This window comes from Rhopalosiphum maidis, chromosome 2, assembly GCF_003676215.2.
Source record: "Rhopalosiphum maidis isolate BTI-1 chromosome 2, ASM367621v3, whole genome shotgun sequence".
Lineage (NCBI taxonomy): Eukaryota > Metazoa > Arthropoda > Insecta > Hemiptera > Aphididae > Rhopalosiphum > Rhopalosiphum maidis.
Genome location: NC_040878.1, coordinates 81,995,919 through 82,021,940, shown reverse-complemented (window position 1 = coordinate 82,021,940; position 26,022 = coordinate 81,995,919). Strand labels below are relative to the sequence as shown.

The 26,022-nt window shown below is 28.9% G+C and overlaps 3 protein-coding genes across 4 annotated transcripts; all 3 read right to left on the bottom strand.

Moving 5' to 3' along the window:
- Nucleotides 1-388: 388 nt before the first annotated feature.
- Nucleotides 389-1,139, bottom strand: LOC113554267 (protein FAM210B, mitochondrial-like). Its single transcript, XM_026958032.1, has one exon. The coding sequence runs from the start codon at nucleotides 1,009-1,011 to the stop codon at nucleotides 490-492; it is 522 nt and encodes a 173-aa protein (XP_026813833.1). The 5' UTR covers nucleotides 1,012-1,139; the 3' UTR covers nucleotides 389-489.
- Nucleotides 1,140-11,875: 10,736 nt separating this feature from the next.
- On the bottom strand, nucleotides 11,876-15,139 carry LOC113553932 (cilia- and flagella-associated protein 52-like). Its single transcript, XM_026957527.1, has 2 exons — nucleotides 13,138-15,139; nucleotides 11,876-12,477 (listed from the first exon to the last, which is right to left on the bottom strand). Exons 1-2 carry the CDS (start codon nucleotides 14,957-14,959, stop codon nucleotides 11,936-11,938), a joined length of 2,364 nt encoding a protein of 787 aa, XP_026813328.1. The 5' UTR covers nucleotides 14,960-15,139; the 3' UTR covers nucleotides 11,876-11,935.
- Nucleotides 15,140-15,853: 714 nt separating this feature from the next.
- On the bottom strand, nucleotides 15,854-23,562 carry LOC113551354 (phosphatidate cytidylyltransferase, photoreceptor-specific). 2 transcript variants are annotated; one of them, XM_026953555.1, is made up of 11 exons: nucleotides 23,133-23,562; nucleotides 22,183-22,383; nucleotides 20,602-20,717; nucleotides 20,441-20,537; nucleotides 19,218-19,394; nucleotides 18,944-19,146; nucleotides 18,662-18,818; nucleotides 17,415-17,567; nucleotides 17,154-17,285; nucleotides 16,953-17,087; nucleotides 15,854-16,587 (listed from the first exon to the last, which is right to left on the bottom strand). In XM_026953555.1, exons 1-11 carry the CDS (start codon nucleotides 23,262-23,264, stop codon nucleotides 16,498-16,500), a joined length of 1,593 nt encoding a protein of 530 aa, XP_026809356.1. In that variant the 5' UTR covers nucleotides 23,265-23,562; the 3' UTR covers nucleotides 15,854-16,497. The 2 variants fall into 2 exon arrangements, with proteins under 2 accessions (XP_026809356.1, XP_026809357.1); XM_026953556.1 differs by lacking the exon at nucleotides 22,183-22,383 and having other exon boundaries at nucleotides 23,133-23,561.
- Nucleotides 23,563-26,022: the final 2,460 nt, after the last annotated feature.

Sequence of the window (26,022 nt, the reverse complement as noted above, 5' to 3'; positions counted from 1 at the left end):
AAATGTATGCCTATACATGAGCTAGGTATTAAATAAATGTATGAGTGTGTGCCTATACATTTTATCAATTAACATTATGTTAATTTTTCAATATTAAATTAAACATGAATTTAATTGATATAAACATGATTTGGATATAAATATTAAGACACAAGACCAAGTAATAAGTATAATTTACATTTAGTTTTAGTGACACATTGAAAAAAAATGTATAAAATATCACTTCCAAATAATTTTACTTTACATAACCTTGACCTTTATTTTTTTTTTTTTTTTTTTTATTGAGTAAATTGCTAAAATATGTATGTTACAAAATATAATTATCTTAATTTTTTATACAATATAATATTGTTCAAAAATGTTTAACAATATTTCACAGTTCAAACGATTTATACAAATATAAAAATAATTTTTCTAAATAATACACTTTTAACCCCATAGTAATACAATAATTATTTATACAATTACATAGGTTCTCTTAATTAATATTTATTTTTTTATTTTCATTATTCCTTTTGTCCTAAGGTATCGTACAATTAACGGCACAGATATAAGTGTTATTGAAATGCGTACTGGAGCAAAAGATTTATGTATGGCATATGCAATGATAAACTGACTTGCTCCAGCTACAATTTTAGTATTTTCATTTGCGTTTGACAAACCCATCCACCCAATCCATTGTTGGACGTCGACACCATTAGAAATAAAAAAATATACCGAACCTAATGAAATTAATGATATTCCAACATGAAACACAATCAATACTGAACCGTATTCTTTAGCAGCTATTTTCAGTTTTTCACGAGGAGTCAACTCTGGTGGTTTTGCATGACATAAGCGAATAAAGAAAAAACGTGAAGGATACTGTACTGATGGCTTAGTCCAATGGGTGAATTTTTGTGTTTGACTATGTTGCAGATTCGATACAAATCTGCGTAAGTTAAAATTACATTGAAAACCTCTAACGGCTGGACGGCTTACTTTCGCAACCGATGTTAAAACTTTCAACATAATTCAATCGTTCCACTAAAATATAAGATGAAACTATATAAAAAAAAATTAAATATGATCAAGATTCAAGATTAATAATAATTCAATACTCAATTTCGAATTTTCAAAAAACAAAACTTCAAAACTCAAAACAGAGTTGATAACAGTGATAATAACTTAAATCACTCGTAATCTTGAAGACTGGAAACAGAAAACCATGTTTACAATATAAATACACGCGCCGAACGTGTTCATCGTCATTGACAAAGTCACTGTAACATAATAAATTAATAAGTATGTGTTAAAAGTTTGAATTCGATGATAAATTATTGCATAAGTACAAAATATGATTCTGAACGATAACCCATATGGCCATATAATTATAACCTATAGTAACCTATCTACTTAGTATATTTTATGATGTATACTTTCGAAACTACTGCCGAAAATACTGCATATTTTATTAAGTATTACTATAATATTAAATTATTATAATGGAATATATTTTATTCAATATCAATATAACAGTATAACCGACTGTTTACTTTCCCCATACTTTGTGCACCCTTATTATGTTTACAGTTAAGGTACTGTCATATAGTTCAATAGTGATCAATGTCTAATAATCATATTGCTTATATTTTCTATAATAAAATCAATGTAGTACCTACTTAATTCAGTTTATTTAAGACATTCATTGTGATATCATTTAGAATATCCTACATTATTAAACGAATGTTAATGTATTTACCTACTTAAATTGCTTGTGTAATTATAAACGTAAATAGGAACATGACATTTGAATATATTAGATACCTATAAACTACAAAGTAAGTTTATAAATAATCAATAAGATACACATTGGGACATGATGTTTTATAAATACCTAATTTAAATACGTTTTTTATAAGTGGACTCCGCCTATTTTGAGTTACGAATTTATAAATATAAAATATAAAAACGATTATGTTTATCACTTAAAACTAATAATAAAGCCAATAAAGGGCATCATTAATGACGCGTCGTGTACCTGCTTAATAAGCTACATATATTAGATAATAGATTATTAAAAATTTAGAACTATGTATAGATATTTTTCGAGGAGTGATTGTTAACGGTAGACCGTTATGACTCGTGATGACAATATTGTCTATACAAATAATTATAGGAAATCGCAATACTATTTGTCTATTTCGTATAGACGTCTTCAGAATTTGGTGGCCGAGGGGGCATAAACTTATTTTTTTTAAACGTTAAGAAACATTCATTTTTCATGTTACGAGATTAAAAAATTAAAAAATATAAAACAAATAATCAAAACGCATAGGTAGGTAAAAGGTACTGCAGGCCGAGTGCAGGGTACACACCGCAAAACTTTTTCTTATCCGAAAATGATTTTGTTGAAGTCACAGTCCACCGGGAGGGGGGGAGCACCCGGCCACTACCGTTAATACGCTATTTCGTATCTATTCAATATCATGAATTAAAATGTGATAATTTTCGGCCTTCCTACTCCCATTATTAGCGTTGTTACATTTATGTAAAACAAATGGATAACTTATTGATCAATTTTAGATTTTTATGTAATAGTTTTTAAGTGTACATTTCTTTGATGACAATAATACTTTCAAGTAATAACTGTTTATTTAATCGAGTTGTAAAAAAAATTGTCAAACTAATTAATAAAACTATTTATTATTACAAATTATTTATATAATATCTAAGTACATAATATACTTGTAATAATTGTATACTCATATTTTATAAAAAGCATTATTATAATACTTATATGATAAAAGATAGTTCATTTATATTTTAAATCGTTGTTTTAAAAAAGAATAAAGGTATCATTTTTTACCTTACACTAGGTAAATGTATATTATTTAAAAACCGCACGGAGTGTACAATAAAGGAATCAGTATTTCCCGCCGCCCACTGGTGAACGATAACCGAAAAGTGCCATTTTATGTATAATACCATTTTGGCATTTTATAAACATGTGTAATATTTAATTTTACGTATATATATAAGTAATAAAATATAAATAATTGTAGTACTCGTGTATACGTCAACTACCATAAACGGTGTATTCTACATATATAAACATTTTTTAAATGTTTAGTTAGCCTTTTTTTTTATTATCAAAAATAAATAGTTAAGAAATTACCACTTGAGCCCCTTTTGTGATTATTTATTATTTTTATTTTTTCAACATGCCATACTGATACAACAGCATTTTTAAATTTACAGCTATCAAGTTATTATGACTGTAAGTTTATCTCTTGGAGATAGTTATTATCACATGTTTCTTCATTAGATTTATATCTCCATAAAATTAGCACATTAATTTTATGTAAAAAATTAAACAAATTGTAAATAAAAAATAAAACTCAAAACATAAAAATCATGCGTGGACAGTGACTGGCATAGGCACAAATAGGGGGGCTTTAGGGGCTAAGCCCCGCAAACACTTCAATAGCCCCCCAAACATTTCCTAATTTTTTTTTAAGCTTCATCAGTATTATTATAGTTTATGATGTAAAATTCGTGTTTGTATTTTTAAGATTATGTAATTCATAAATGAACAAATTTTATTTATCGTGGTATTATTTTTATTATTATTGTACATTGTAGACTTGTAGCCATAAACCATAATACCTACTACCAAGAACTAAGAATAATAAGCTTTTTTATTATGGAGTCTATTGTTGCAGGCTGCAGCTCATATTTGATATACCATTTGGCTATTATACGTCTATTATACGGGCTATACTATAATAACTAATAGATTCAATCCAACCGAAGAATACAGCTCTAAAAATGTAAAAACGTGTTCTATAATTATATTATTCTGTTGTTACTTGTTACTCTAAAACCATACTTACAATAATAATTTCTATTGTTTTCCTAAAAGTTATGTGGTGTATATTATATATTATAAATATAATTTTGACAACTATTATAACTAGATGAAATAGTACATTTGAAAAAAATGTTTAGTAAGTTTTATTTTCTGTCAATATTGTAATTAAATAAGCAGTATACGATATACCTATATGTTGTACTAAAAAATTGTTTAGGTGTTCATTACTTGTATAAATTCTTCAATGAAGCATTCAGTAGCTAAGGCTTCAACCCCTCAAATTTCAAACGCTATTTACGCCTGGACACGCACACAACAAAGTGAAAGGACAAAATACAAACTAAAATAATGTACCTATATTAGTAAAACTAAAGTTAAAAGTAAGTTATAGTTGTCTTGGTGGATACTTACCAGTATCATTATGGCCATTATAGTATGTTGTTTATTTAAAAGACTTGAGTCACAGACTCACAGCCCACAGATATTTTCTTATAATAAAATTAAAAAAAATATTAATTAAAATATTAATAAGATGTAACAAGTAATATTTGTTGGTAAGTAAAAATTAATTGGTAGACATAGTCACTAGTTTATCTAAAAAGTAGTTGTAACAAGTGGCATATATAGGAGGGTTAGGGGTTCGACCCCCCATTCCATTTTCAAAATTAATTCTTATATACGCCACTGGCTGTAACTGGTAAGTAGGGGTAGCATTATTTTTATACTTTATACTTATATTTTAATGTTGATAGACTTCTATAATCAATAACGGTAGTATAAATCCTAGGTTTATGGATCTATAAAACTATTATAATCTATAAAACTTGGTATAAATCGAGTGCATAAACAGTATGTACTAATATTGCATACCCGAGACGCCGTGTAACAATCAACGTAATAATAAACTAGTATCATTTATATTATTTACTAGCATACTACATACGTCTCGGCTCCGCCCAAGATTTTAATTAATAATAACTAATTATTTATTAACTTTATCGGACTAAATTTATGCCTAAAACCTTCTCTGTGATGTCCTCTTTAATTTAAAAAACTGCACGACGATTGAATTAGTAGTTTCGGAGTTTATCCCAAACATACAAACAAACGCTAACATTTTTTTTATATTAGTATAGATACAGTGCCAGTCCAAGATATTATGGGGCCATTAAAAATATAGCTTAAATATATAACAATTTATTATTATAAAGAAATGTAATTACTACACACCGTTATTATTTAAATTTTTTTTTACTAAAACATCATAAGTTTTTACAATTTTTTGAGCACCTACAAATGCGCTTCCGGCACCACTATTCTGGAGGCACCCCGGGCGACCGCCCAGTTCACCCGTGCCTTGGGCCACCACTGACACATTATATACCAAGGAACTCGTCTCTTCGAGTGGTTTTTGCTAACTAAACAGACACGCTAACAATATTAATACCTAATACAGTAGTTTTCAACCTTTTTAACCACGCGGCACACTTCATCTACTACAAAATTTTCGTGGCACACCAATCTACATAACATATGAAGCATATTTTATGCATTATACACCTATATATACATATAAATACATACTAATAAAACTATTAATAGATTTTTCACGACACACTTCAAGAGCGCTCACGGCACACCAGTGTGCTGGGGAACACCGGTTGAAAACCACTGACCTAATACATAAACCTATGATAATAAAATTGTTCAAATAACATATGATACGGAAAGCATTTTACTTATCGGAACAATTATTCATATCTACTCGCCGATAAAACACACAAAAAAGAAAAAAGGTCAGGTTATAGGTAACTGCAGGAAACCCGCGGGCCACCGTAATAATATATAATAATATATTAATAATAATTATTAATATATAATATATGTATACAATTTATACGTTTATTTTAATTAATAATAACTAATTATTTATTAATTTTATCGGACTAAATTTATGCCTATATCATTCTCTGCGATGTCCTTTTTAATTTAAAAAAAACTGCACGACGATTGAATAAGTAGTTTCAGAGTTTATCCCGAACATACAAACAAATGCTATCATTTTATATATTAGTAATTAGTATAGATTGTCAATAATTATCAATATTGTCATGATGTATAAATATTATTAATTATTACATAATTTATTAAACTGTTAATATTTAGGTCCAAAAATTTAGGCGACCAAACCACCAAACTGAAAAAATTATATAAACACATTTACACATATAATGTATGCAATGTATATTTCCCGTTATACTGCGAAAATAAAGGTTAAGTTTTGATAAACACACAATATTCCTTAGTCCTTACTCCGTAAAATGGAAATTGTTATCAACAGGTGATAGCATTTTTTTTATAAAGAAATTATCCCTTATCTGTGATTATACCGACATAGTTTTGAAATTTACAATGAATTCTCAGCCCAATTAAATCAAAATTATAATATTAAGTGACCAGCAGAAATACATTTTTAAGCATAACCATCATAATATAAAACTAGTTTTTGGGTGTTACTCCAAAATGGCAAAATGTATATAACCGTCAGTGGAGGATCCAGGGGGGTGGGACGATCGGGGCGATTCCCCCTCCCGTTCTCTTAAAAAAAATAGTTAAAAAAGTACTGGATTTTAGTGATATATTTTTTTATTACTGTTATTATAAAAAATATTTTTTTTGTTCTGTACGAGACTGTGGAAAGTAACATATGTAGTATGTATGTACCTAAATAAATACTTTATCAAAATTAATGTGTGCCCTTTTTACATATCGTCCCCCACTGTTATTTTGATCTGAATCTGCCCCTGAATTTTATCAATAAATTTATAAAAATATAATTCTATACGATATCGATATCGAACAAATCATGATATAGCGATTATAATATATAATACAATGTCGGGAAAATCGGAACGATATCGATACACAATATTATACATCGTTGCTCAACAATAATTCTTATACAGTTATTTTTTTTTTCAATTTATTTTTGAAATGGTTCTGCAATTCGTTCATCATTCTGGTTAAATCTTTATGAACAGATTTTATATGAGCTTCGAGCAGTTCTTCGTTCTTTTGTTCTTTAGATAATGAATAATTTTAGATTCACTTACTTTTAACGAGACGATGCGATTATGATTATTCATAATATCATTTGGATTGCCTTATGCCATAACATTAATAACGTCCAAACGTCGATAACGCATATTGTGACCTATTTAGGCCATCGTAAGCGAGAACGCGCGAACGCAGATCGACTACAATAATAATTAATAAATAGATAGCCAGATTAGTAACTGAAATTTTGCGCGTATATAAAGTGTCTTATACACCAATATACGTAATACATATATAGGTAATATAAACAAATAAATATCACACTATACATTTAATAATGAGTTATTCTAATTGGTTTAAATTTATAACTTTAATTTTGTCGTAGCACGGCATTCGCCCATTCCCAGATTACTAGTGTTAAATTTAAATGCGTGTCTTAACATTTAAAGGAATAAGTGAGGCTGCATGTACTGAGGAATTATTTATCATATCGTATTCGGGAAGGGAAAACGGGTTAAAAAATGTTGGGTACCTATTTATTGGATTTTATATTATTTAAATCCGGGGAAAATTGTTTATGAGTTTCTATCCTGAAACCGGATAAGATTTAAGAGTAGTGTGAGTAGGGTGCTATCGCTGTGTAAGTGGGTTTACTTTACATAAAAGGATTCCTTTCCTCCGGTTACTATAATTTAAATTCAACATTTTTCTAATTCCAGAACTATACTTAATATATAAATATTATTATATAATGAAAGGTATACCTTTATTTAATCTCACCGAATTTCCTAGTTTTATAATATCAACTACTTACAACCGTGTACTATGGTCTGCGCAAGTCCAACATTTTTAGTCTCCATTTCTTCAACTTTTAACACTTAGGTAATATATAATTTGGTCAGCGGATCTTCGTGACTTGAACGGCCCATCGAGTTTACTCGATGACTGGTCGAGTCAATCCGACCCTGCCAAGACATATAAAAGTAAAATAAACTTTCTTATCATCACACGGACTCGCAATAATTTTTCTACAGTGTATGTTTAACTGTTACGTAACATTGAAGTAAGTACATCAAACTATTCCGATACTTTGTTTTGAAGAATAGGAACCGTTGTTAATTTAAAAATGCATTCATTGTTTATCTGTGCATCTATGAAACTAAAACGATGTACCTAATAATTTATAATTAGAATAAAAAAAAATAATTCTACTTCAATAAAAATCAAGGATAGTTAAAAAGAGTTGCGGAAACTTTTAAAAATTATAAATAAGAACAGTAATCGAAAAAACATAAATATTATTTATGAAAATAAAACTGATGTATATTATGTAAATGTTTTTTGAACCAAATCAAAAAATAAAAACAATAATAAGAAATAAACAGTTAAATAGGTTTATTAGTTTATTAATATTATATTTATTTAAAAAAAATTAATAACAAACATTATTTAGCCAGTGTATTATTTTATATTTTTATTAGCATTTATTATTTAACTATAATATAAAATTTTAATAAATATGTTATGTTTAATATTATAATGTCTATAGCCAACAAACGATAATAAAAAATAATACTAACTATACTATAAAATACTATATAATTATTAAATAGTACTAATAACAGGTATAGCCACTAACGTTACAAGGGTTATGACGAAGTATGATTACGTAAGTAGTATTTATATTCTACCTTAAATCTTAAAAATGACATTTTTTTCAGTATAAATTTTGAAATTAATATGAATTTGTTTATTTATACACACTATAACGTGCAAATTTAATAATGAAATTATGAAAAAAGCATAAAGAAAATCCCAAATTGATTCATAAATATTCCATATTAATTATTGTTATTAACGCGTACATTTATCAATTTTTTTAATTGGTAAAAAGGTGCTTTTTTCTAAGATAGCCAGAGACGCTAACGAGTTTTCCTACTGATACTCTGCTTAAGTCATACCACACGTAAATATATTTTATTTTAAGCACAAGACTTCAAATTTTATTGTTTTAAAAAATGAATGACAAAATATTTCAAATATTATTTTTATTTAATCTATAGTATGCTGGATATTTGGAAAATGTGATCGCTTGGAATTGTGATCCAGCGATTCAATATGATTATTATTGGAATAATGAAAAAATTGACGCCTTAGATGATGACATTGGCACCATAATGGACCTCAACATGGATGATGACGTAAATACCACTGTGTGTAACTATATTATTCCAATATTTTATTAATACCAATATATAAGTGTGTTTATTTAAAATATATATACTACATCGTATAGGTTTTCATAACCCGATACATTCATTATTAAATATTAAATACAAACATTTCTACTCAGATTTTCCCATATAATTCATTGTCCCTAGATGTTCACATATTGCATAATTTTACGATCGCCCCCTCCCCCCGTTCACTCAAAAAAATTAGTTTGAAGTCCCTGATTTTAGTTTTTGACATAATTATACTTCAAGGGTAACAAAATTATAGTGATATATTTTTTTATTATTATTACTAAAAAAATACTTTTTTAGTTCTGTACGAGACTGTGGAAAGTAACATATGTTTATGTACCTAAATAAATACTTTATCAAAACTAATGCGTTCCTTTTAAAAATCGCCCCCCCCCTCTGTTATCTTGGTCTGGATCCACCCCTGATAACTGTAAATACTTAACATTTTTCACAATATACTCGTATGCATATTAGCATTTTCGACCAATAGTTAAATTGTTAAAACCAATTTTTGTGTTATTTATAGGTATATGAATTACCTATTTGAGTTTTTTTTTGTATAAATGTCAATAAAAAAATGTAATTCTTAGTCGATAAACTTGAAAATTAATATAAGCTAATAAGTTGGGATTTTAGAATTGTAGGAACTGCGAAAATCTTAAAAATATATAAATGACATTTTTTTATGATATTTTTACAAATTTATAGTCGACAAAAATTGGATTTTTACATTACCTATTAAAAATAATGAAATATATTTGTTATACATTGTAATTCATAAAATAATATTTGTAAAAGACTTATAGCAGATATGTTTCGTTAATGCCTGTATTATAATTCGCTATTTATAAAATTACATTTTTGAAAATATTTGGATTAATTATAAGCTAACTTGTTTTTTATTTATACCATGAACCTATTTATACTTATAAATATTTAGATTCACATCGTTCTAAAATCTAAAGTTATTTGGCATAAATTCAAAGTATTACCTAAAAGTATACGTTAGGTTAGATATAAGTTAGGTTAAGTATACCTATGTATATTTAATATACATAGGTAGAAAAAATTAATTCAACCTACCGTATTATTAATTGTAAATTATATTACTAGGTTAGGTTAGGTTATTACTATAAACCATTGATTATAGAATAGTTTATTCTAGAATAGATTAGAATAATAGAATAATATCATGACATCATGTGTTCATCTTCATGTTTATAAAATGCTAATGTAAAAACATAAAATAATGCTACTGACATTAAAATAGGTACACGAAGTTACAATGTTACATAGTATTATGGTTTGGTTTTCATAATAATATATTTTAACTTGAATACATCGGCCGTTGGCGCGTTTGCCAATTTTATAGCAGACCAACAAGACGTGAAAAAAGGGAAGCCAAAGTATATATATATTAATCCTCTAAATGTCATCCAAATCTCTGAATTGTCCATATTTTAATATTTATATGTATAGTTACCTACTAAACACTTAATAGTTATAACAATTTTTAATTGAATAATTCATATAATATAATACAAATAGTTATAGTCAGCTATAAATTATTATCGCAATGTGTTATAAATAAAATAATTTATAAGGTAAAACACCTTATAGTATTACAGAATTGTATAGATTAAAACAACGGTTAAAAAATTTCAGATAAAATGTCATTACCCAACCAAAAAAAGTTCTAAGAAAAGAAGCAATAATAAATGTTTTAAATACAATTGGCATTTTGCCACTTAAGCTTTATTAAATAAAAAATAGTATCGTGAGCCACTGTCTTAAAATCAGTTCACATTTTATCTTATTAGTTAGAAAAAATATATAAATACATAACTGTAAACGCGATTTTAGACAATTATTCCGTCCATTGTCAAGTCATGTTTGAGTGAGAAAGTCTGATGAAAATATGAAATAATATTGTAAATTGGCCAGACAGCCTAAAAAGTTAATGAGCCATAATGGCTTGAATTCTTATTATAAAAATTAAAAGTATAAAATACACCATAAATGTTAAGTCATAATATTTCACATTTTGGTTTATACCAACCAATATACTACAGACGCCGATCCTTAAATTGGTCTTTTTAAACATACACTTATAGAATTAGCATCGTGCTTATATGATCAGTTTCTCGTCATATAGTATACTGCCACGGACGGCCGCCACTATCATATTGAATATTGCAGATTTAACATTTTACATCAGTGTCGTAATCTGGACCACATTTGCGTATTTAAAATCTAATATTGTAGTAATTTGGCCAACTTTATAAATTGATTGGTCTGAATAATTGATAGTGGCTTGCGCTTAAGTGGCCTCCCTATACGCCGTGCGTATTAAAAAAAAAATTGAAATAACGCCACTGTTTTACACTTTACTATATTGTAGTTTTCAATAATTATATGTCTAAAACAAATAACACTGCACAAGCGTCGTCATTGAATAATTGAGTTAAAAATGTATCAACAGCAACAACTATATCAGTTTGCTAGTGCTTAAATTTCAAAAAATTACTAAAAAGAAAATTCAAAATAAATGTAAAAAGCATGTATAATATTCAATGCGAAATAAAACATTTTTTAAAAAAAAAACTTATAAAACACCTTAAAAAAACCCGACGTTGCATAAGCATTTAAAAAATCGTGTTCTATAAACTTAAAAAGTATTTCAATACTTTTATAAGAATACTTACAACACCAAATTATACTTAAATTACAATTATTATACTGTCAAGTACGAATAATAATTTAGGCACTCGCGCACTCGTCATCGAACAAACGGTTTGATCTTCCGACCACCGGTACCGAGGTCGCAACAAACACAAGTGGCCGTCGACCCGCGCCGGCACAGACATTTTACCGATCCTTCGTCGACGGCCTTTTCGTTGTCGTTCGCGTTACCCGTTACTACCGACGCGGCTGCCGTAGTCGATCTACTATAATCCGTGGACGTCCGTACCTTTTGCGCCTTCGATATGACGTTGATGTTCTCCTTCCGGGCCGGCAACGTCTTCTTCAGCGACAGCTGCCTCGAACGGTCGGTCTGCTGTTCCCGCAGACTGCCTGCACCACCGCCGCCGCTGTTTGCGCTGCACCGGCTACCAGGCGGTGCAGTGTCCGCGGCGTGCGGAAAGCGCCACAAGAATATGCCGCCGTCCGCGCTTGTGCTCACTACGAACTTACCGTCCGGACTCACCTTCACGTTTGTCACCACACCCGCGTGACCCACCCCAACGTGCGTGGGCACCCCCTCGTTGTACAGCCACACCTTCACCATCTGATCTGAACTGCCGGTGACGATGTACTTGCCTATAAAAACGTGATTATTAATCATCCAAACACATAATTCTATTAAAACGGACAGTAAGTCAATACACATTGATATTATTATCTCAAGATCAACAAAATATCACGATTGTACAAAAACATATTATAGTTTTATTAAAACATGTGAAAATATAAAATATAGAATATATCTTATGGCTTGGTTATAATTATAAACATGTCAACTCTGTCCACGGCAAGGAAAGCCATTTTTACGCATCCTCACGTGACACTCTTCTACAGTGAAACCACTCTGGCAACGCAGATGAACTGATTTTCATCGATGCGAGGCGTGATGTTTCCGGACAAGACACTTCTCCACCAAAATTGTACCCTTCTTTTTCGGCAAAATTGAAAAGTTCAATATTTACTGTATGTTATACATATAAAAATCACATTATTTATTTTTATATAACTCGTATTTTTAATATTTATCTATTAGATAATATAGTATAATATATAATAAATATTGAATTTTTTAGCTAAAACCTTATAAACCTTAGGAAGAGTACGACTTTTGTCGAAAACGACCATGCGCGTGTTTCAGAGAGAGTTTAGTTTGCTTGTAGTGCAAAAGCATTTTCCCGGCAGTTTTCAAGTTTTCAAGATTTCAATTTTTTTTTTTTAAAGGTCAAGTTTACCCACCGTTAGGCGTAACATCTAGTGAGTTGAGCGCGGATGCCGACGATCCTTCGATCTCGCGTATCAACGACCCGTCGAGCGCCTCCCAAAATCCAATGTACCTATTGGTGCCGCATGTGAGCAGTTGGGCGCCATTAGGATGGTACTTGGCACTGGTGAATATCGTCGACGAGAACATGATGGACAGCCGCGTGAACCGGACAATGTCCCAGACCACACACGTGCCGTCCGCACTAGCCGTGATCGCCTCGTGGCCCAACTGGTGAACGTCGATCGAGCTCACCGGACCTTTGTGCTCCTTGAGCACGGCCTGCAGCGCCCCGTTGAGATTGTCCACCTGCCATACCCGGACCTGGCCCTCACCTCCACCGCTCAGCAGTTTCCGACCGTCCTTGGACATAGCGATGGCCGAAACGCCCTTATTGTGACAGTTGTTTATGGCGTACAGCAGCCGTCCGGTTTCCGGTGCGAATATCCGGATGTTGCCGTCGTTCCACGACGTGACGATCTGCGCGCCATCGTACGAGAACAGCACGCCGGAGCACGTGAAGTTGCGCACAGTGATACGGAGCAGCTCCTGGAGCGTGTCCACCGACCAGACGCGCACGTCATGCTTGCTGGCGGTGGCGAACACCTTGCTGTAGCCGTGAGGGAACGCCAGATCGTACACCACAGACGTGTGACATGTGAACAGACAGGTGACGTCGAAGTCGCGCGCCCGGATCGCGAACAGCTCGCAGTTGACGGTGCCCACCAGTACGACGCCGTCGTCCATCAGCTGTATGCTGGTCACGGACGAATCGACGTTGGCTGATTTGATGGCCACCAGTAGCGGGCGGGTGGGCGTTGCCAGCCGGGTGCTGCCCGGCTTACTGTACGAGCTGCGACCGCGGGAAGAGTTACCGCCGTCGCGGACCTTCTGCTTGACCAACTCGATGACGCCGTCCCCGGAACCCACCAGCATGGTGCCGTCCGCGACCAGGTACAGCGCCGTGATTCCTTTGCTATACAGTTCCACGGTGGCGGCGGCAGAAACGCCGCGCCTGTTCTTGCCGGCCGGCGGGTACTTGGCGAAACACCCGACCAGAGTCGGAGCGTTGGTAGGCGCCACCACGGCTGTGTCGGCCGAGAAGTTCAGTTTGATTTTCATCACGTCGCCAGTACTGGTGCCGCAGTACGCGTACTCGTCCAGCCGGTCGATGACGGTGCACAAGATCTTGCGCTTGATCTTGGCGAACGAACCGTCCAGCCCCTGGATGTTCCGCTGTTCCCTGTTGAGCGTCCACAGCCTGAGTATGTTATCGCCAGCCACGACGAAACACTCGCCGCGCATGTGCACCGGCCGGAGCACCGTTGCCGAGCCCGCGGTCGACTTGACGGACGACGACCCGCACAGCACCTCCCGCTTGTCGATGTCGTAAACGATCACCGAACCGTCGTCGACGCCGCCCAGCGATATCAGAAAGTTTTCGCAGCACGAGAACGCGACGGATTCGACGCGCACCTTGTGCGACTCGTATTTCGCCACCACCTGACCGGTGTGGAAACACCACACGATTATCGGCGACCGAAACCCCATGTAGTTCACTTGACCAGAACCCACGTACCGGCCGGAAGTCGACACCGTGACAGCGGATATCACGTTCGTGTGCCCCTCGAAAAACCGCTGAGCCTTTGTGCGCCAATGGTACGCCGCGATGTTAGTGCCGAGCGGGTACACCAGATGAACGCCGTCCGGGTGCAGTATAAGACCGTTCACCGGATTGCCGTCGAATCCGATCAGCGACTGTAGTTCGAGGTCCTGCACAACGATTTCACTGTCCATGTTTCTTGCAGCTGTGTAGACTTTTTACGTATTAAGAAATATCATCCTCAATCTCGTTTAACACCGTACGGAACCACATTAGTAATTACCTCGAACCTCGATGATATGATTAAACCTGTATATTGTCTATTATAGTAATAAAATAGTTTAGTGTATATTTAGGTAGGTGCCTACCTACTATGTGACGATGAAACGCGAATGGTATGATACGCGTAGAGGTAAGCCGATAGTTTAACTGATAACTTTGAAGCGTGTTTGCGTTTTAACTCCATAGCAACAAAAGTGCGAGGTGCATGGGGTTAAGGATGTTGTAACCACTGTCCCCAGTTTTGTCGAATGTGTAAGCAATGGTGTACATAAATATCATCGTGTTTGATTAAGTCGTATTCAAAAAACGATTCTCAGACTCCAAACAGAGATATTTAACCATTTTAGTGGAAACCCTTTGCTATCTGACTGGCTTACATTTTGTTGGCTGACGTTTCAGCAATGTTTTTATTTTAATAGCTTGGTAAGAGAGTAAGCCAAAAAGGCATACCGAAAGTTCTTACTCACCGTTCAAAATCTGAAATAAGCATTGGATGCTTAATATTGTAAAATACTTGAGCAAACAATAATTTTGTATTGTAATAAATAAATGTCTTTATTGATTAAAGAACAATAAATTATTTTCACACATCGTTGTATTATACTAAATTTATCAATACTAATAGTTTTGTTATAAAATAGATGATTTTCTGACTATGAAAAAAATAATATAGGTAAGTATAAAGTAGGTAGTATGTTATACAGAAAACAGTAATACGTAGGTAATTTAATTAATTTAAATAATTGATTATAATAATATATTAAAAACCTTTAGTCAAATGTCAAACTCTAGTTTCAACCAATGTGTTGTTTTTTAAATGTACTTATATTTAACACAATTCGTAAACAATTTTATCCACCACACACGCCCTCCCTGTTTATAGCATATTATATTATATCATATTACAATGTATTTATTAAATCCTCATAATACAAATAACAAAATTCAACAAAACAACAACAAAAATGTAAAATAAAACTATTATCAATCTACACAGTTTAATGACGAATTCTACATTCTACCATTATCTGTTTATCTGTTTTAATAGCTATTTTGAAATAAATTCTATATAGTTATTAATGGAATCGATCACATCAAAATAGGAATGTGAAAGTGTTAATTTTAATTTCATATTAGATTGTGATGTTCAAAGTTTTACAAAAATCAAAACCTTTAATTAAAAATCAAAACATTGAAAACAACTAAACAAACTTTAAACTAAATAAATAAATAAATAACAAACTGATTTTTATACAAAAGTATCTGCAATTTAGAGCAGAGAAGTCTGTTTGATAAAATATATCAAATAGGCCAAAAAATGTTTTAATAAGTACACATCAAGAACACAAAGCAAATTAAACATAACTCTCCAAAAACAATTGTGTTTTAAGTTAATATTGTATTTGAAAGAAGGAATGTAAAGGTTGCTGGTTGACTATGAATATTTTATTTATTGCACATTGAGAATTCCCCGGTTTTCCAATGATCCTTTGAGAACGTAAAATAATTGTAACTGTTCTTCGGGTCGTAAATTAATTACCTAAACATTTAATGTATGTTGTAGAAAATAAATATAATATTATTATGTTCAAGAGGATGTTTTACTCATATGTATTATATCCAACTTTCTAATGCACAACAATACATTTTACTTTTAAAAAATCCATTTAATAATTAATTTTGTTTGTATTGAAATAATTCAAGAGTAAGAATATTATCCAAGGTCCAATATTTTATTTTTATATTTTAATTTTAAAGAGATCAATATACTTTAATATTAAAAAAAAAATTGAATTAAGTAGATTATTGTGGATGTAAAAAATTGTCTGTGTTGTGAATTTGTAAGATAGAGATAATACATTTAGATATAATGTCCTCTTAATAAAATATATATTTAAAAAATACCTGTTGAACAGTCTTTTGTAAGGTAGGAGTGCTTACAAAACTGTAAATGTAAACATTAACAAATGTGGCCATAAGATATTGACAGTCAAAACGATCCATAATACCACCATGTCCTGGAATCACATCTCCAAAATCCTAAAATGAAAAAAAATTAATTTAATATATATTGAGGGTAAGTTAATATTTTGTTAAGTGATTTACTTTAATTTTAAATGCTCGTTTAAATCCACTAGCGAAGAATCCACCAAATGGTCCAATAATAGAGCTGAACAATGACATCCAAAAAGCATGAATAACAAAAGGATAAATAGTGATTTTGTTGGAACCTCCAAACTAAATCATAAAAGTTTAAATAAGTGTATTAATTATTATATATATTATTTAAATTAATAATATTTTACAACTTAATTAAATTAACATATATATTGTATATATTAAACATAATTTTTTTTTAATACATACCACACTTATAGCACGTGCAATAAATTCAGGCAGAACATATTCATGAAGAGTATACAAAGGTGATGGTTCACAATCAATAATCATTTTACCAAACTTTTCACTGTATTCAACTGGACATACAAAATATGGATATTGACATAGAAAATATGATATCTATAATAAAAATAAATTGAAATAATAATTTTTTATAATTTTTTTATATTGCAATATAGTATTTGCATACTATTACTATCATAATATTATTCAGATAATTTTTAATTAAACATAAATATTGGTTTGTCCAATAATTTTAAAATATACTAAAAATTAAAATATTTAATAATAAAAAAAAATAATAACTACCAAATTTAATACGTTTTGACATACCATGAATATCTTTTACTTAAAAGATTGTTATATGCATAACAATATAATAAACCCTGTTTCAAAAGAAAATAATCACTTTTCGCGTATACCGACTGACTGTTCCAACAGTGGCATGCCTAAATACCCCTCACTATCCAAGTCGATGTTTTCCGAAGACAATGTACGAATATTTATAACTAATATTCCTAATTTGTAATATTATTATGTTTAATTTGGGAACCGTCCAATGGCCCAATAATACAGGTCGTTGATGAGAGATGCGCTTAAATGGTCAACAATCGGTCGACTGACTGATTATACTCTTTTGAAACTGGGTATAAATATGCTTTATGCACACAGAACCTAGGTTTTTATATAATATAATTTCAGCTAGTACAGTAAATTGATAAAATGCCACTTCCATTCTGTATTATTTAATTATTGTAAAAATATTACAGTTCAGTATTCCATGTCTTAGGCAATATATTTAATTGTATAGTACTTAATTTAATTAACTAAACTAAAAAGAAACATTTTTTCTTCTGAAATCTAGTTCAGATTAAAGTTGATCGACTGTTGTCACTTATATTGTCAATTTGTGATTTCAATGTTTGAAAAGAAAGCAAAAGTAGTATTAAAAGTAAAATAAATTACTTTAATGACTATGTATTACAGAATATTCTGTGTATGTATATCAAAAAAACAAATCATGAAATATAGTTTGTGATTTAGGCTGACAGAACATCTCTGCTGAAAATCATTTTTTGTATACAATGATATTATAATATATTATTGAAGTCGAATTTAACACACCCATAATAGTAACCCACTCTACACCTAATGTACAGCAGAATGGTATTTACTTGCCTACTTTTTTTTTTTTTAGAATAAAATTAACTTACTATTATACCACAAATCACAGTAGCAACACCACCACCAATAAACCCCTCCCATGTCTTTTTTGGTGATACTTGTATAAGTGGTGTTCGTCCGAAAAAAAACCCAAAGACGTAAGCCCAAATATCATTAAGTATGATCATTGACACTGGTACGATGAACCTAAAATGTATAAAAAATCATTAATGATCAATTAACAAAATAATTTTAATTTTTATAAGCATAGAAAAAAAATAATAATAATAAAAAAAATTAAAACATTTATTAATATTAAATAAATTATATACCAAATTAGTCCTTCAAATATATTTCGAATAATAAAATAACTTTGAGATACAACAATCAAGAGACACACGTGAGTCCAAGCAAATAATGAGAACTGTTTCATGTAATATTTGCGCACCAATGACAACACAAACCATACTAGACCAGCAATGTATAGACTGAATGAAACGAAACGGTGATAAGTTATTAGCATTTTCAAATATTCCTAAATTAGAAAATTAATAATAAAATAAGAGTTCATGGTAAAAAGTAGTAAAAATATTAATAAAAACTTACTGTTCTGTTAACTACTACTGCAAATATGTCTACAAGACTTTCACCATAAAAAAAATAGTTAGATGCCATCAAAAAATACCATGATAGAGAACGAAACCAAGGAAGTCCATGGATTCGATAAACTGAGTAACCAATGTTAATTATCTCTTCAAAACATTTAACCTGAACAACTAAAACCTGTAAATAATTTAAATGCATTAAAATGAGTTATTTTATGTTTAAGTTAAAATTATTTAATTTAAATTTATAAATAATTAGTTATGTCCTATCCAATTTTAATAATTATTGAATATAATATAATATGTATATGTTATTAGATATTGATAATTTTAAGGAATTCATTGAAATATAAATGTTATTTAATATTTTGTAATGTTAAAGTATAAGTCAAAATTAATAGCTATTTTAAAATACATGTTTAACTATATTTTTAAAAATATAAATTATTTGTAATTATTTTTTAATTATTTAAATAGCATTATAAAATTTGTTAATAAAAAAAGTTTATTTAATGAAATTCATAATTTAAATAGAAGACAAATTATTTATTAATATACAAATACAAAATAATCCTTCATATTAATTTTATTTCCAGAAAACAATAAAATTTTAACTGTTGAAAGCAATATCAATATATATGTTATTTGTACAAATCTGAAATCAATATATATATATATATATATATATAAATAGATAGATAAATAAATATTTTTTTTATTAGAATTTAATATAAATAAGGTGCTGATTTTAATAAAATTGGCTTATTTTTACTTAATTATTATTGTTTTTGTTGAAAGTATGCCAAGACATGTGTTAATGTCCCTAATATAAAAAGAAAAAACAATATTACTATCTAAAAAATGTCTCAGATTACATTAATATGCCTGTGGTTTATAAAGTAACTACTTATATTATATAAATATAATTTGTTATTATTATTAAAATTAATCAATGTACAAAATGCAATTAAATAAATATCCACTATTTTATCACTTTAAATTTAATTTAATCAATTTCAACATGTTTTTATTTATTATTATTTATTATGATTATTATTGTTATTATGAGTACATATTTAATAATTTAAAAATCGTTCAACCTTGACCACTCTTTAAAAATAAAATAAATTAATAGGCCAATCATGAAGCCCTGTAAAGGTAATATTGATTTATATTGTCTTCACAATTATATAACATAAAAATAAAATGCTTTAAAATACATACAGCTATCATTAAGGCAAGAGGTCCTCCATAACATAAGAGACAAAAAAGACCAATCATAAGCCAGCCAAATATACCTCTAATTATCCAATTTCTCCACCTATGGAAAAAATGATTAATTAATATATAGCTAAGCTAAATTAAAATAATCAAAGGTTACTTGCCTTTCTGATATTCCACTTAATAATGTTTCTAATATTTGTGGCATTTTATTGGTACCAGATGGTATTTTTGCTGAGAGATCTATATTTTTATCATCTTCAGAATCAAAATCTTCTTTCTATTAAAAAAAATATATATTTATAATAACTTATGATAATATATTATAATCAACATTGGCCCACTGTAATTCTTAATGTTAACTATTTGAATAAGCATTAAAACATGGTTTACTCTAAGTATAAAAATGAATGAATAACAATAAATCTAAAGTACTTTTATAAATTAATTATTTAAAGATCAATAACTATTTAAGTTGATAAGTATAAATATAGATCAAATAATATAATTTATAAACAAATTACCATAATACAACATAGAAATACAAACAAGTATATATAAATATATATGTATATATATATATATATCATACCACCACAGCCATTAAACTAAAATGCACATAAATATTTATTCCCTATTTATTTCTCTACTCATACTCCCTCTATAATATAATTATTTAATACTTTCTAAAAATATTTAGACATTAGACTGTTAATATTAATTGTAATTTGTATATTAACAATATAATAAATTAATGTCCATGAAAATTAATATAATAAATTCTTAATAACTCAACATTTAAAATGATATCTTCGATGCATTACTTAGTTTAAGTTTACAAATGTTAGCAGTATAAATATGTTAATAATTGTAGCAGTAATAATCATAAATCATTTTAAATTACTAAAAAATTTAATTTAATTGATATATATCAATTATTATATATTATTGTCTAAGTTTGTTAAAGCGTAAGTCATATATAAAAAATGTATTGTTACAATATATGCATAACTAATAAATAATAATAAATTATTTTAAACAACTTATATTGATAACTTATACTAATATTATATATTATTGTGTTAAAATTTTACTAAGAAAACATAAACTTAATTTTTTATGAAATTTTCTTTTGTAACATATTTAAATAATATTAATTAATTAAAGCGTATTCATGCAAATTTAATAATTAAAATCAATATGTTATTTACTGTTATGGCAATATAAAATTGCATTTGTTTGGGAATTAACATAATTTCAAGATTTTTTACAGTAAATTTTATTGGTTTGCAGATAATTTTTGTTGAAATTAATTATTTATGGTGCTTAATACATAAATACAATATTTTAATATACAAAGCTTAATTATAATTTTAGTTTTAGACCTAGTTGAATAAATAACAAGGGCGGATCCAGCATGTATTAATGGTCTGGGCACTTTATAGGAAAAATTATATAATATATAGATATAGTCCCCACCAAAAAAAAAAAAACAATATGATAAAAATGTATGTTTTTTAATATTATTTTTATCCAACGGGGATGGCACTTACCTCCAGTGCCCCCCCTGAATCTGCCCTTGATTAATAAATAGAAACATAAAATTAAGCAATTGTAATATGAAGAATATTTATCTTCTAAATCCATAACAAGCATTAATACTTGTAGTACCATCACCATGAACATGTTTCCAGGATCATGCCACATCCAATGTTTACCCAAAAATATTTGAGCAGAAAACTTACTTTGGACCTACGATAACTATTTGTTCGGAAATTGAATGAGGCTTGATTACTGAAATAATTTGAGCCCGCATACCAATGTTTGGGACCTTTTAATTTCCGTAAATTTTGATAAGCATTATATATCTTATGAACTGGCCTGTAACGCCTAACCAAATGTGGCATAGTATTTGTCACAACACATGATTGAATACAATCATCAATCTGAAAAATTGTTCACTGAATTATAGCCTATATTTGTATATAACAACTAATAATTTTAACTGAAATAATTAATTTACAAATAAATAAAATATTATTTAAAATTATATAGTTAAATATCAAGATAAACATAAAAAATGATTTAACCAAAAGTTTAAAAATTCATTCATTCAATTAACACATAATAAAAGGTTATTGTTATAAAATAACCTAAAATAGTTACCTATAAAATTGTCTATTCAACAATATACCTACATTCTTCATAAAGTTTACCTAAATTATAGTAAAAATAATTTTAAATAGATAATAAAACATTGGTATATAAATTATAATTTAATGACAATAAAGATAAAATAAAATAGGATATAAGACTATATATTAATTTGTTTAGGTACTTCAATTTACTTTTAAACCAATGAAATTATGTAGTAGTCGTAATAGTAAATTAATATATTTAAAAAACTGAACAACTAATTCCCAGATGATGACTACAGATTAACTACCTATATTAGGTATGTAAATATTATAAAAAGTAAATAATGATTGATGACTTTAGTGTACACACCATTAAAGAAACTAAAATGTAACATTAATAGCTACTAGACAAAATCTACTAGCTATACAACGCAGACTGTATATTATCTTTACTGCAATAGTCTAATAATAATAATAATAATAAAAAATAATCATAAATATTATAAGATTATGCTAAATTATTGAATTCTGTCATGAAAGACAAACATGAATCTTACTGGTTCTGGTTTGTTTTCAGAATGAATTTGATCCTGTTCAGCAGATTTGATTTCTTTTTTATCCTCTTGGATATTGATTTCTCCATCATCTTCTTTTTTCCTCTGTCGTAATTCACATTCAGCCATTTCCATATATTTTCTGAACCGGTGTTTTCGTTTTTTTTACTTACAATATATTCATTGTAAGATTGAGAGCACCTTTATAGTATATTTATCTATTTAGCAATGAATAAGTTTTAATAAAATTGAAAAAAAATGGACTACACCAATAGAAGGTTCAGAAGTCAATAATACAATCGACTATCGAGTAATTACGTGCGTGACTTGGAAATTCTAACAAAAACTCAAGTACACAACTAGTCACAAGAAACGACAGAACAAGACAACGAAATATTAATAAACTAATAAGTAATAACTAATTAGCCAAATCCAATAACTAACAATGATAAGACTATAATATGCGCACTGATAAGGCGCATGCGCTTTTTTATAATTGTAATTGAAAACATATGTTTTATATTTTTCGCAGTATTATCATAACACTATAACTATAACTAAATAGATTATATATCTATTTACTATTTATATAGTCATGGATATGGTCTATATTCTATAATAGATAATACCTATTATAAAATAATTATTATATTTTCGACTTTTGTATTATTAATACAATAGATATATTTAAATTTATTTATAATATTAAAGTTATTCGGTATAGACTTTGTATCCACATACAAAATATATTCTTTTACTTTGATTATGCTTGAACCTATAACATCTATTCAGCTTAAATTATTTTGGAATTTTCTATTTATTCTCCGAAAAATTAAATATTACCATACGTACTATGCATTACTCTATTACAAAATAGCCCTCATCCGAATTTTGTGTTCTGTCCTATTTACTATACAATGACTACATTAATAGTAATACATCATTCATAATATTTTTTATTTAGAAAACTGAGACAAAAAAAATGTAAATTGTACCTGACATTGTTTTCAAAAAAAAAATTAATACTTAATAACAATGTATACTCGACATTGAAATAATTTAAATAATTATACTATTATTATGTTAAAAATTTTAAAAACACGAAAACAAATGCAAAACGATAAACACTTTACTATACTTATTATACATACTCTCAAAAGTGGCATGTTATAAGAATACTAGTAACGACTGCCCCTGGCCTGAAAATAAGTAGTGTCTAGTGTGTATCTGCTGTGGATGGCATATTGGCATGACGATTAAAAATGAATCTAAATTTTATACGTTACAGCATAGTGATACCCATTCTCCCACTTGTTTTAAATTATTATAACTAATTAAATATTAATTAATCAATAAAATTCATTTTTTTTTAAGTTGGTCAGGTTTAATTTTAAGATTAGCTATTAAAGTTAAAATAAGTTTATCTATGATTAATTGTAAAAGTAAAAGAACTAAAAATAGTACATTGATCCTAGTAAATTTAGTTAGTGGGTGGATAGGACGGGTGGGTAGCTTATAAAGCTTATGTTCCTAAAGTTTTAAATACTCAAGCCACCGCATACTACATTTAGTAAGTACCTACTTTACTAATAAAGTAATAACTAATAAGTGACAGCAGACAGCTATATTTATTATGATTTTGTCTTGGAGAAAATCATAGATAAACCTATAAATAATACTGATAACTGATAAGATATATATGTCTATAAAGTCGTTACGCATTAATCATTATGATATGTACAATTTATAAGCTTAATGTTTTGGTATATGTACTACATATTTTCATGAAATTTAAAAACTGGGATAATCACTTTGCAATGAATAATAGGTGTCGACTGTCGAGTGTAACAATAAGGCAATAACTGGCTACTACCATACAAAGTACGATAACTACGATTGTGAATGAAAATAGTCTGTCAGCACTCAGTATATATTATATACTACCGTCTGCTATACTGATAAACTTCAAAATAATATGCTATTAATAATACGGTTGATTATAAACTAATTTTGCATAAATAGTTGCATACGTTGTATATTTATATACTATATGATAATCATTAAAATATTATTTTTTATTTAATAAAATCTCAATTTATATTTAGTCTTTTATAGTTTTAAAGAATCCTAAAGTCGTGTCTCAGGTGTTTCGAGGTTGTATCTAATAGTTATGAATCATGATGATTTTGACTTTGACTTTGATAGTAAATCTAAATTTCAGCGTTTATGATCAAATTGTAAATAATAAATTATTTACATAGGTATAGAAATATACGTTTAAATATAGTTACTATCTTCATATTTACAAAAGTAGGAAACGTTTTGCTGTACTAAAATTCGTGTAGTAAAATTCATAATATACCTACTTAATACTCTTAAGTTTCTCGAATTATGTTTATAAATATTATAACAAAATATTAAAAATAAATTGTTTAGATTTTATAGTTTCAGTATAAACTATACTTAGTATACTTACTCAATATAAAGAACCTTAAATTAAATTTTCAAAACTTAGGTAAATAAAAAAAAGTTTTATGAATTTCTAACTACAACATAGTTTGCAACTTTTGTGATTTTGACGAATTCCGTCAAACTTTAAATGCATATAAAAATAATTGTGCCTATATATTCTTAATATCGTATGTAGATATAACAACAACTGAAAATAACTTATGTGGAATGGTAACTTGCAGTATTACATTTTCAAGAACTTTGATCCAATGAATAATTTAAGGATAATAAAATGATATAATATAATATACGTATGAATTATAGAGATGATAAATTTTGAATTTATCGCTATAAATAGCGCAAAAATTGTATCATGTATAAAAAATAATAATAAAAATTATAAATATTTTCTGAAACTTTCAAGTAGGTATCTTCGGTTATC

Excerpts from the sequence above, each read along its gene's own strand:
- LOC113554267 (XM_026958032.1), bottom strand. The coding sequence starts at position 1,011 with ATGTTGAAAGTTTTAACATCGGTTGCGAAAGTAAGCCGTCCAGCCGTT.
- LOC113553932 (XM_026957527.1), bottom strand. The coding sequence starts at position 14,959 with ATGGACAGTGAAATCGTTGTGCAGGACCTCGAACTACAGTCGCTGATC. Across the intron at positions 12,478-13,137 it reads ACTAGATGTTACGCCTAACG|GCAAGTACATCGTCACCGGC; the intron begins GTGGGTAAACTT and ends ACGTTTTTATAG.
- LOC113551354 (XM_026953555.1), bottom strand. The coding sequence starts at position 23,264 with ATGGAAATGGCTGAATGTGAATTACGACAGAGGAAAAAAGAAGATGAT. Across the intron at positions 19,147-19,217 it reads CAGTAGTAGTTAACAGAACA|GAATATTTGAAAATGCTAAT; the intron begins GTAAGTTTTTAT and ends TTTCTAATTTAG. Across the intron at positions 17,088-17,153 it reads AACGAGCATTTAAAATTAAA|GATTTTGGAGATGTGATTCC; the intron begins GTAAATCACTTA and ends TTTTCATTTTAG.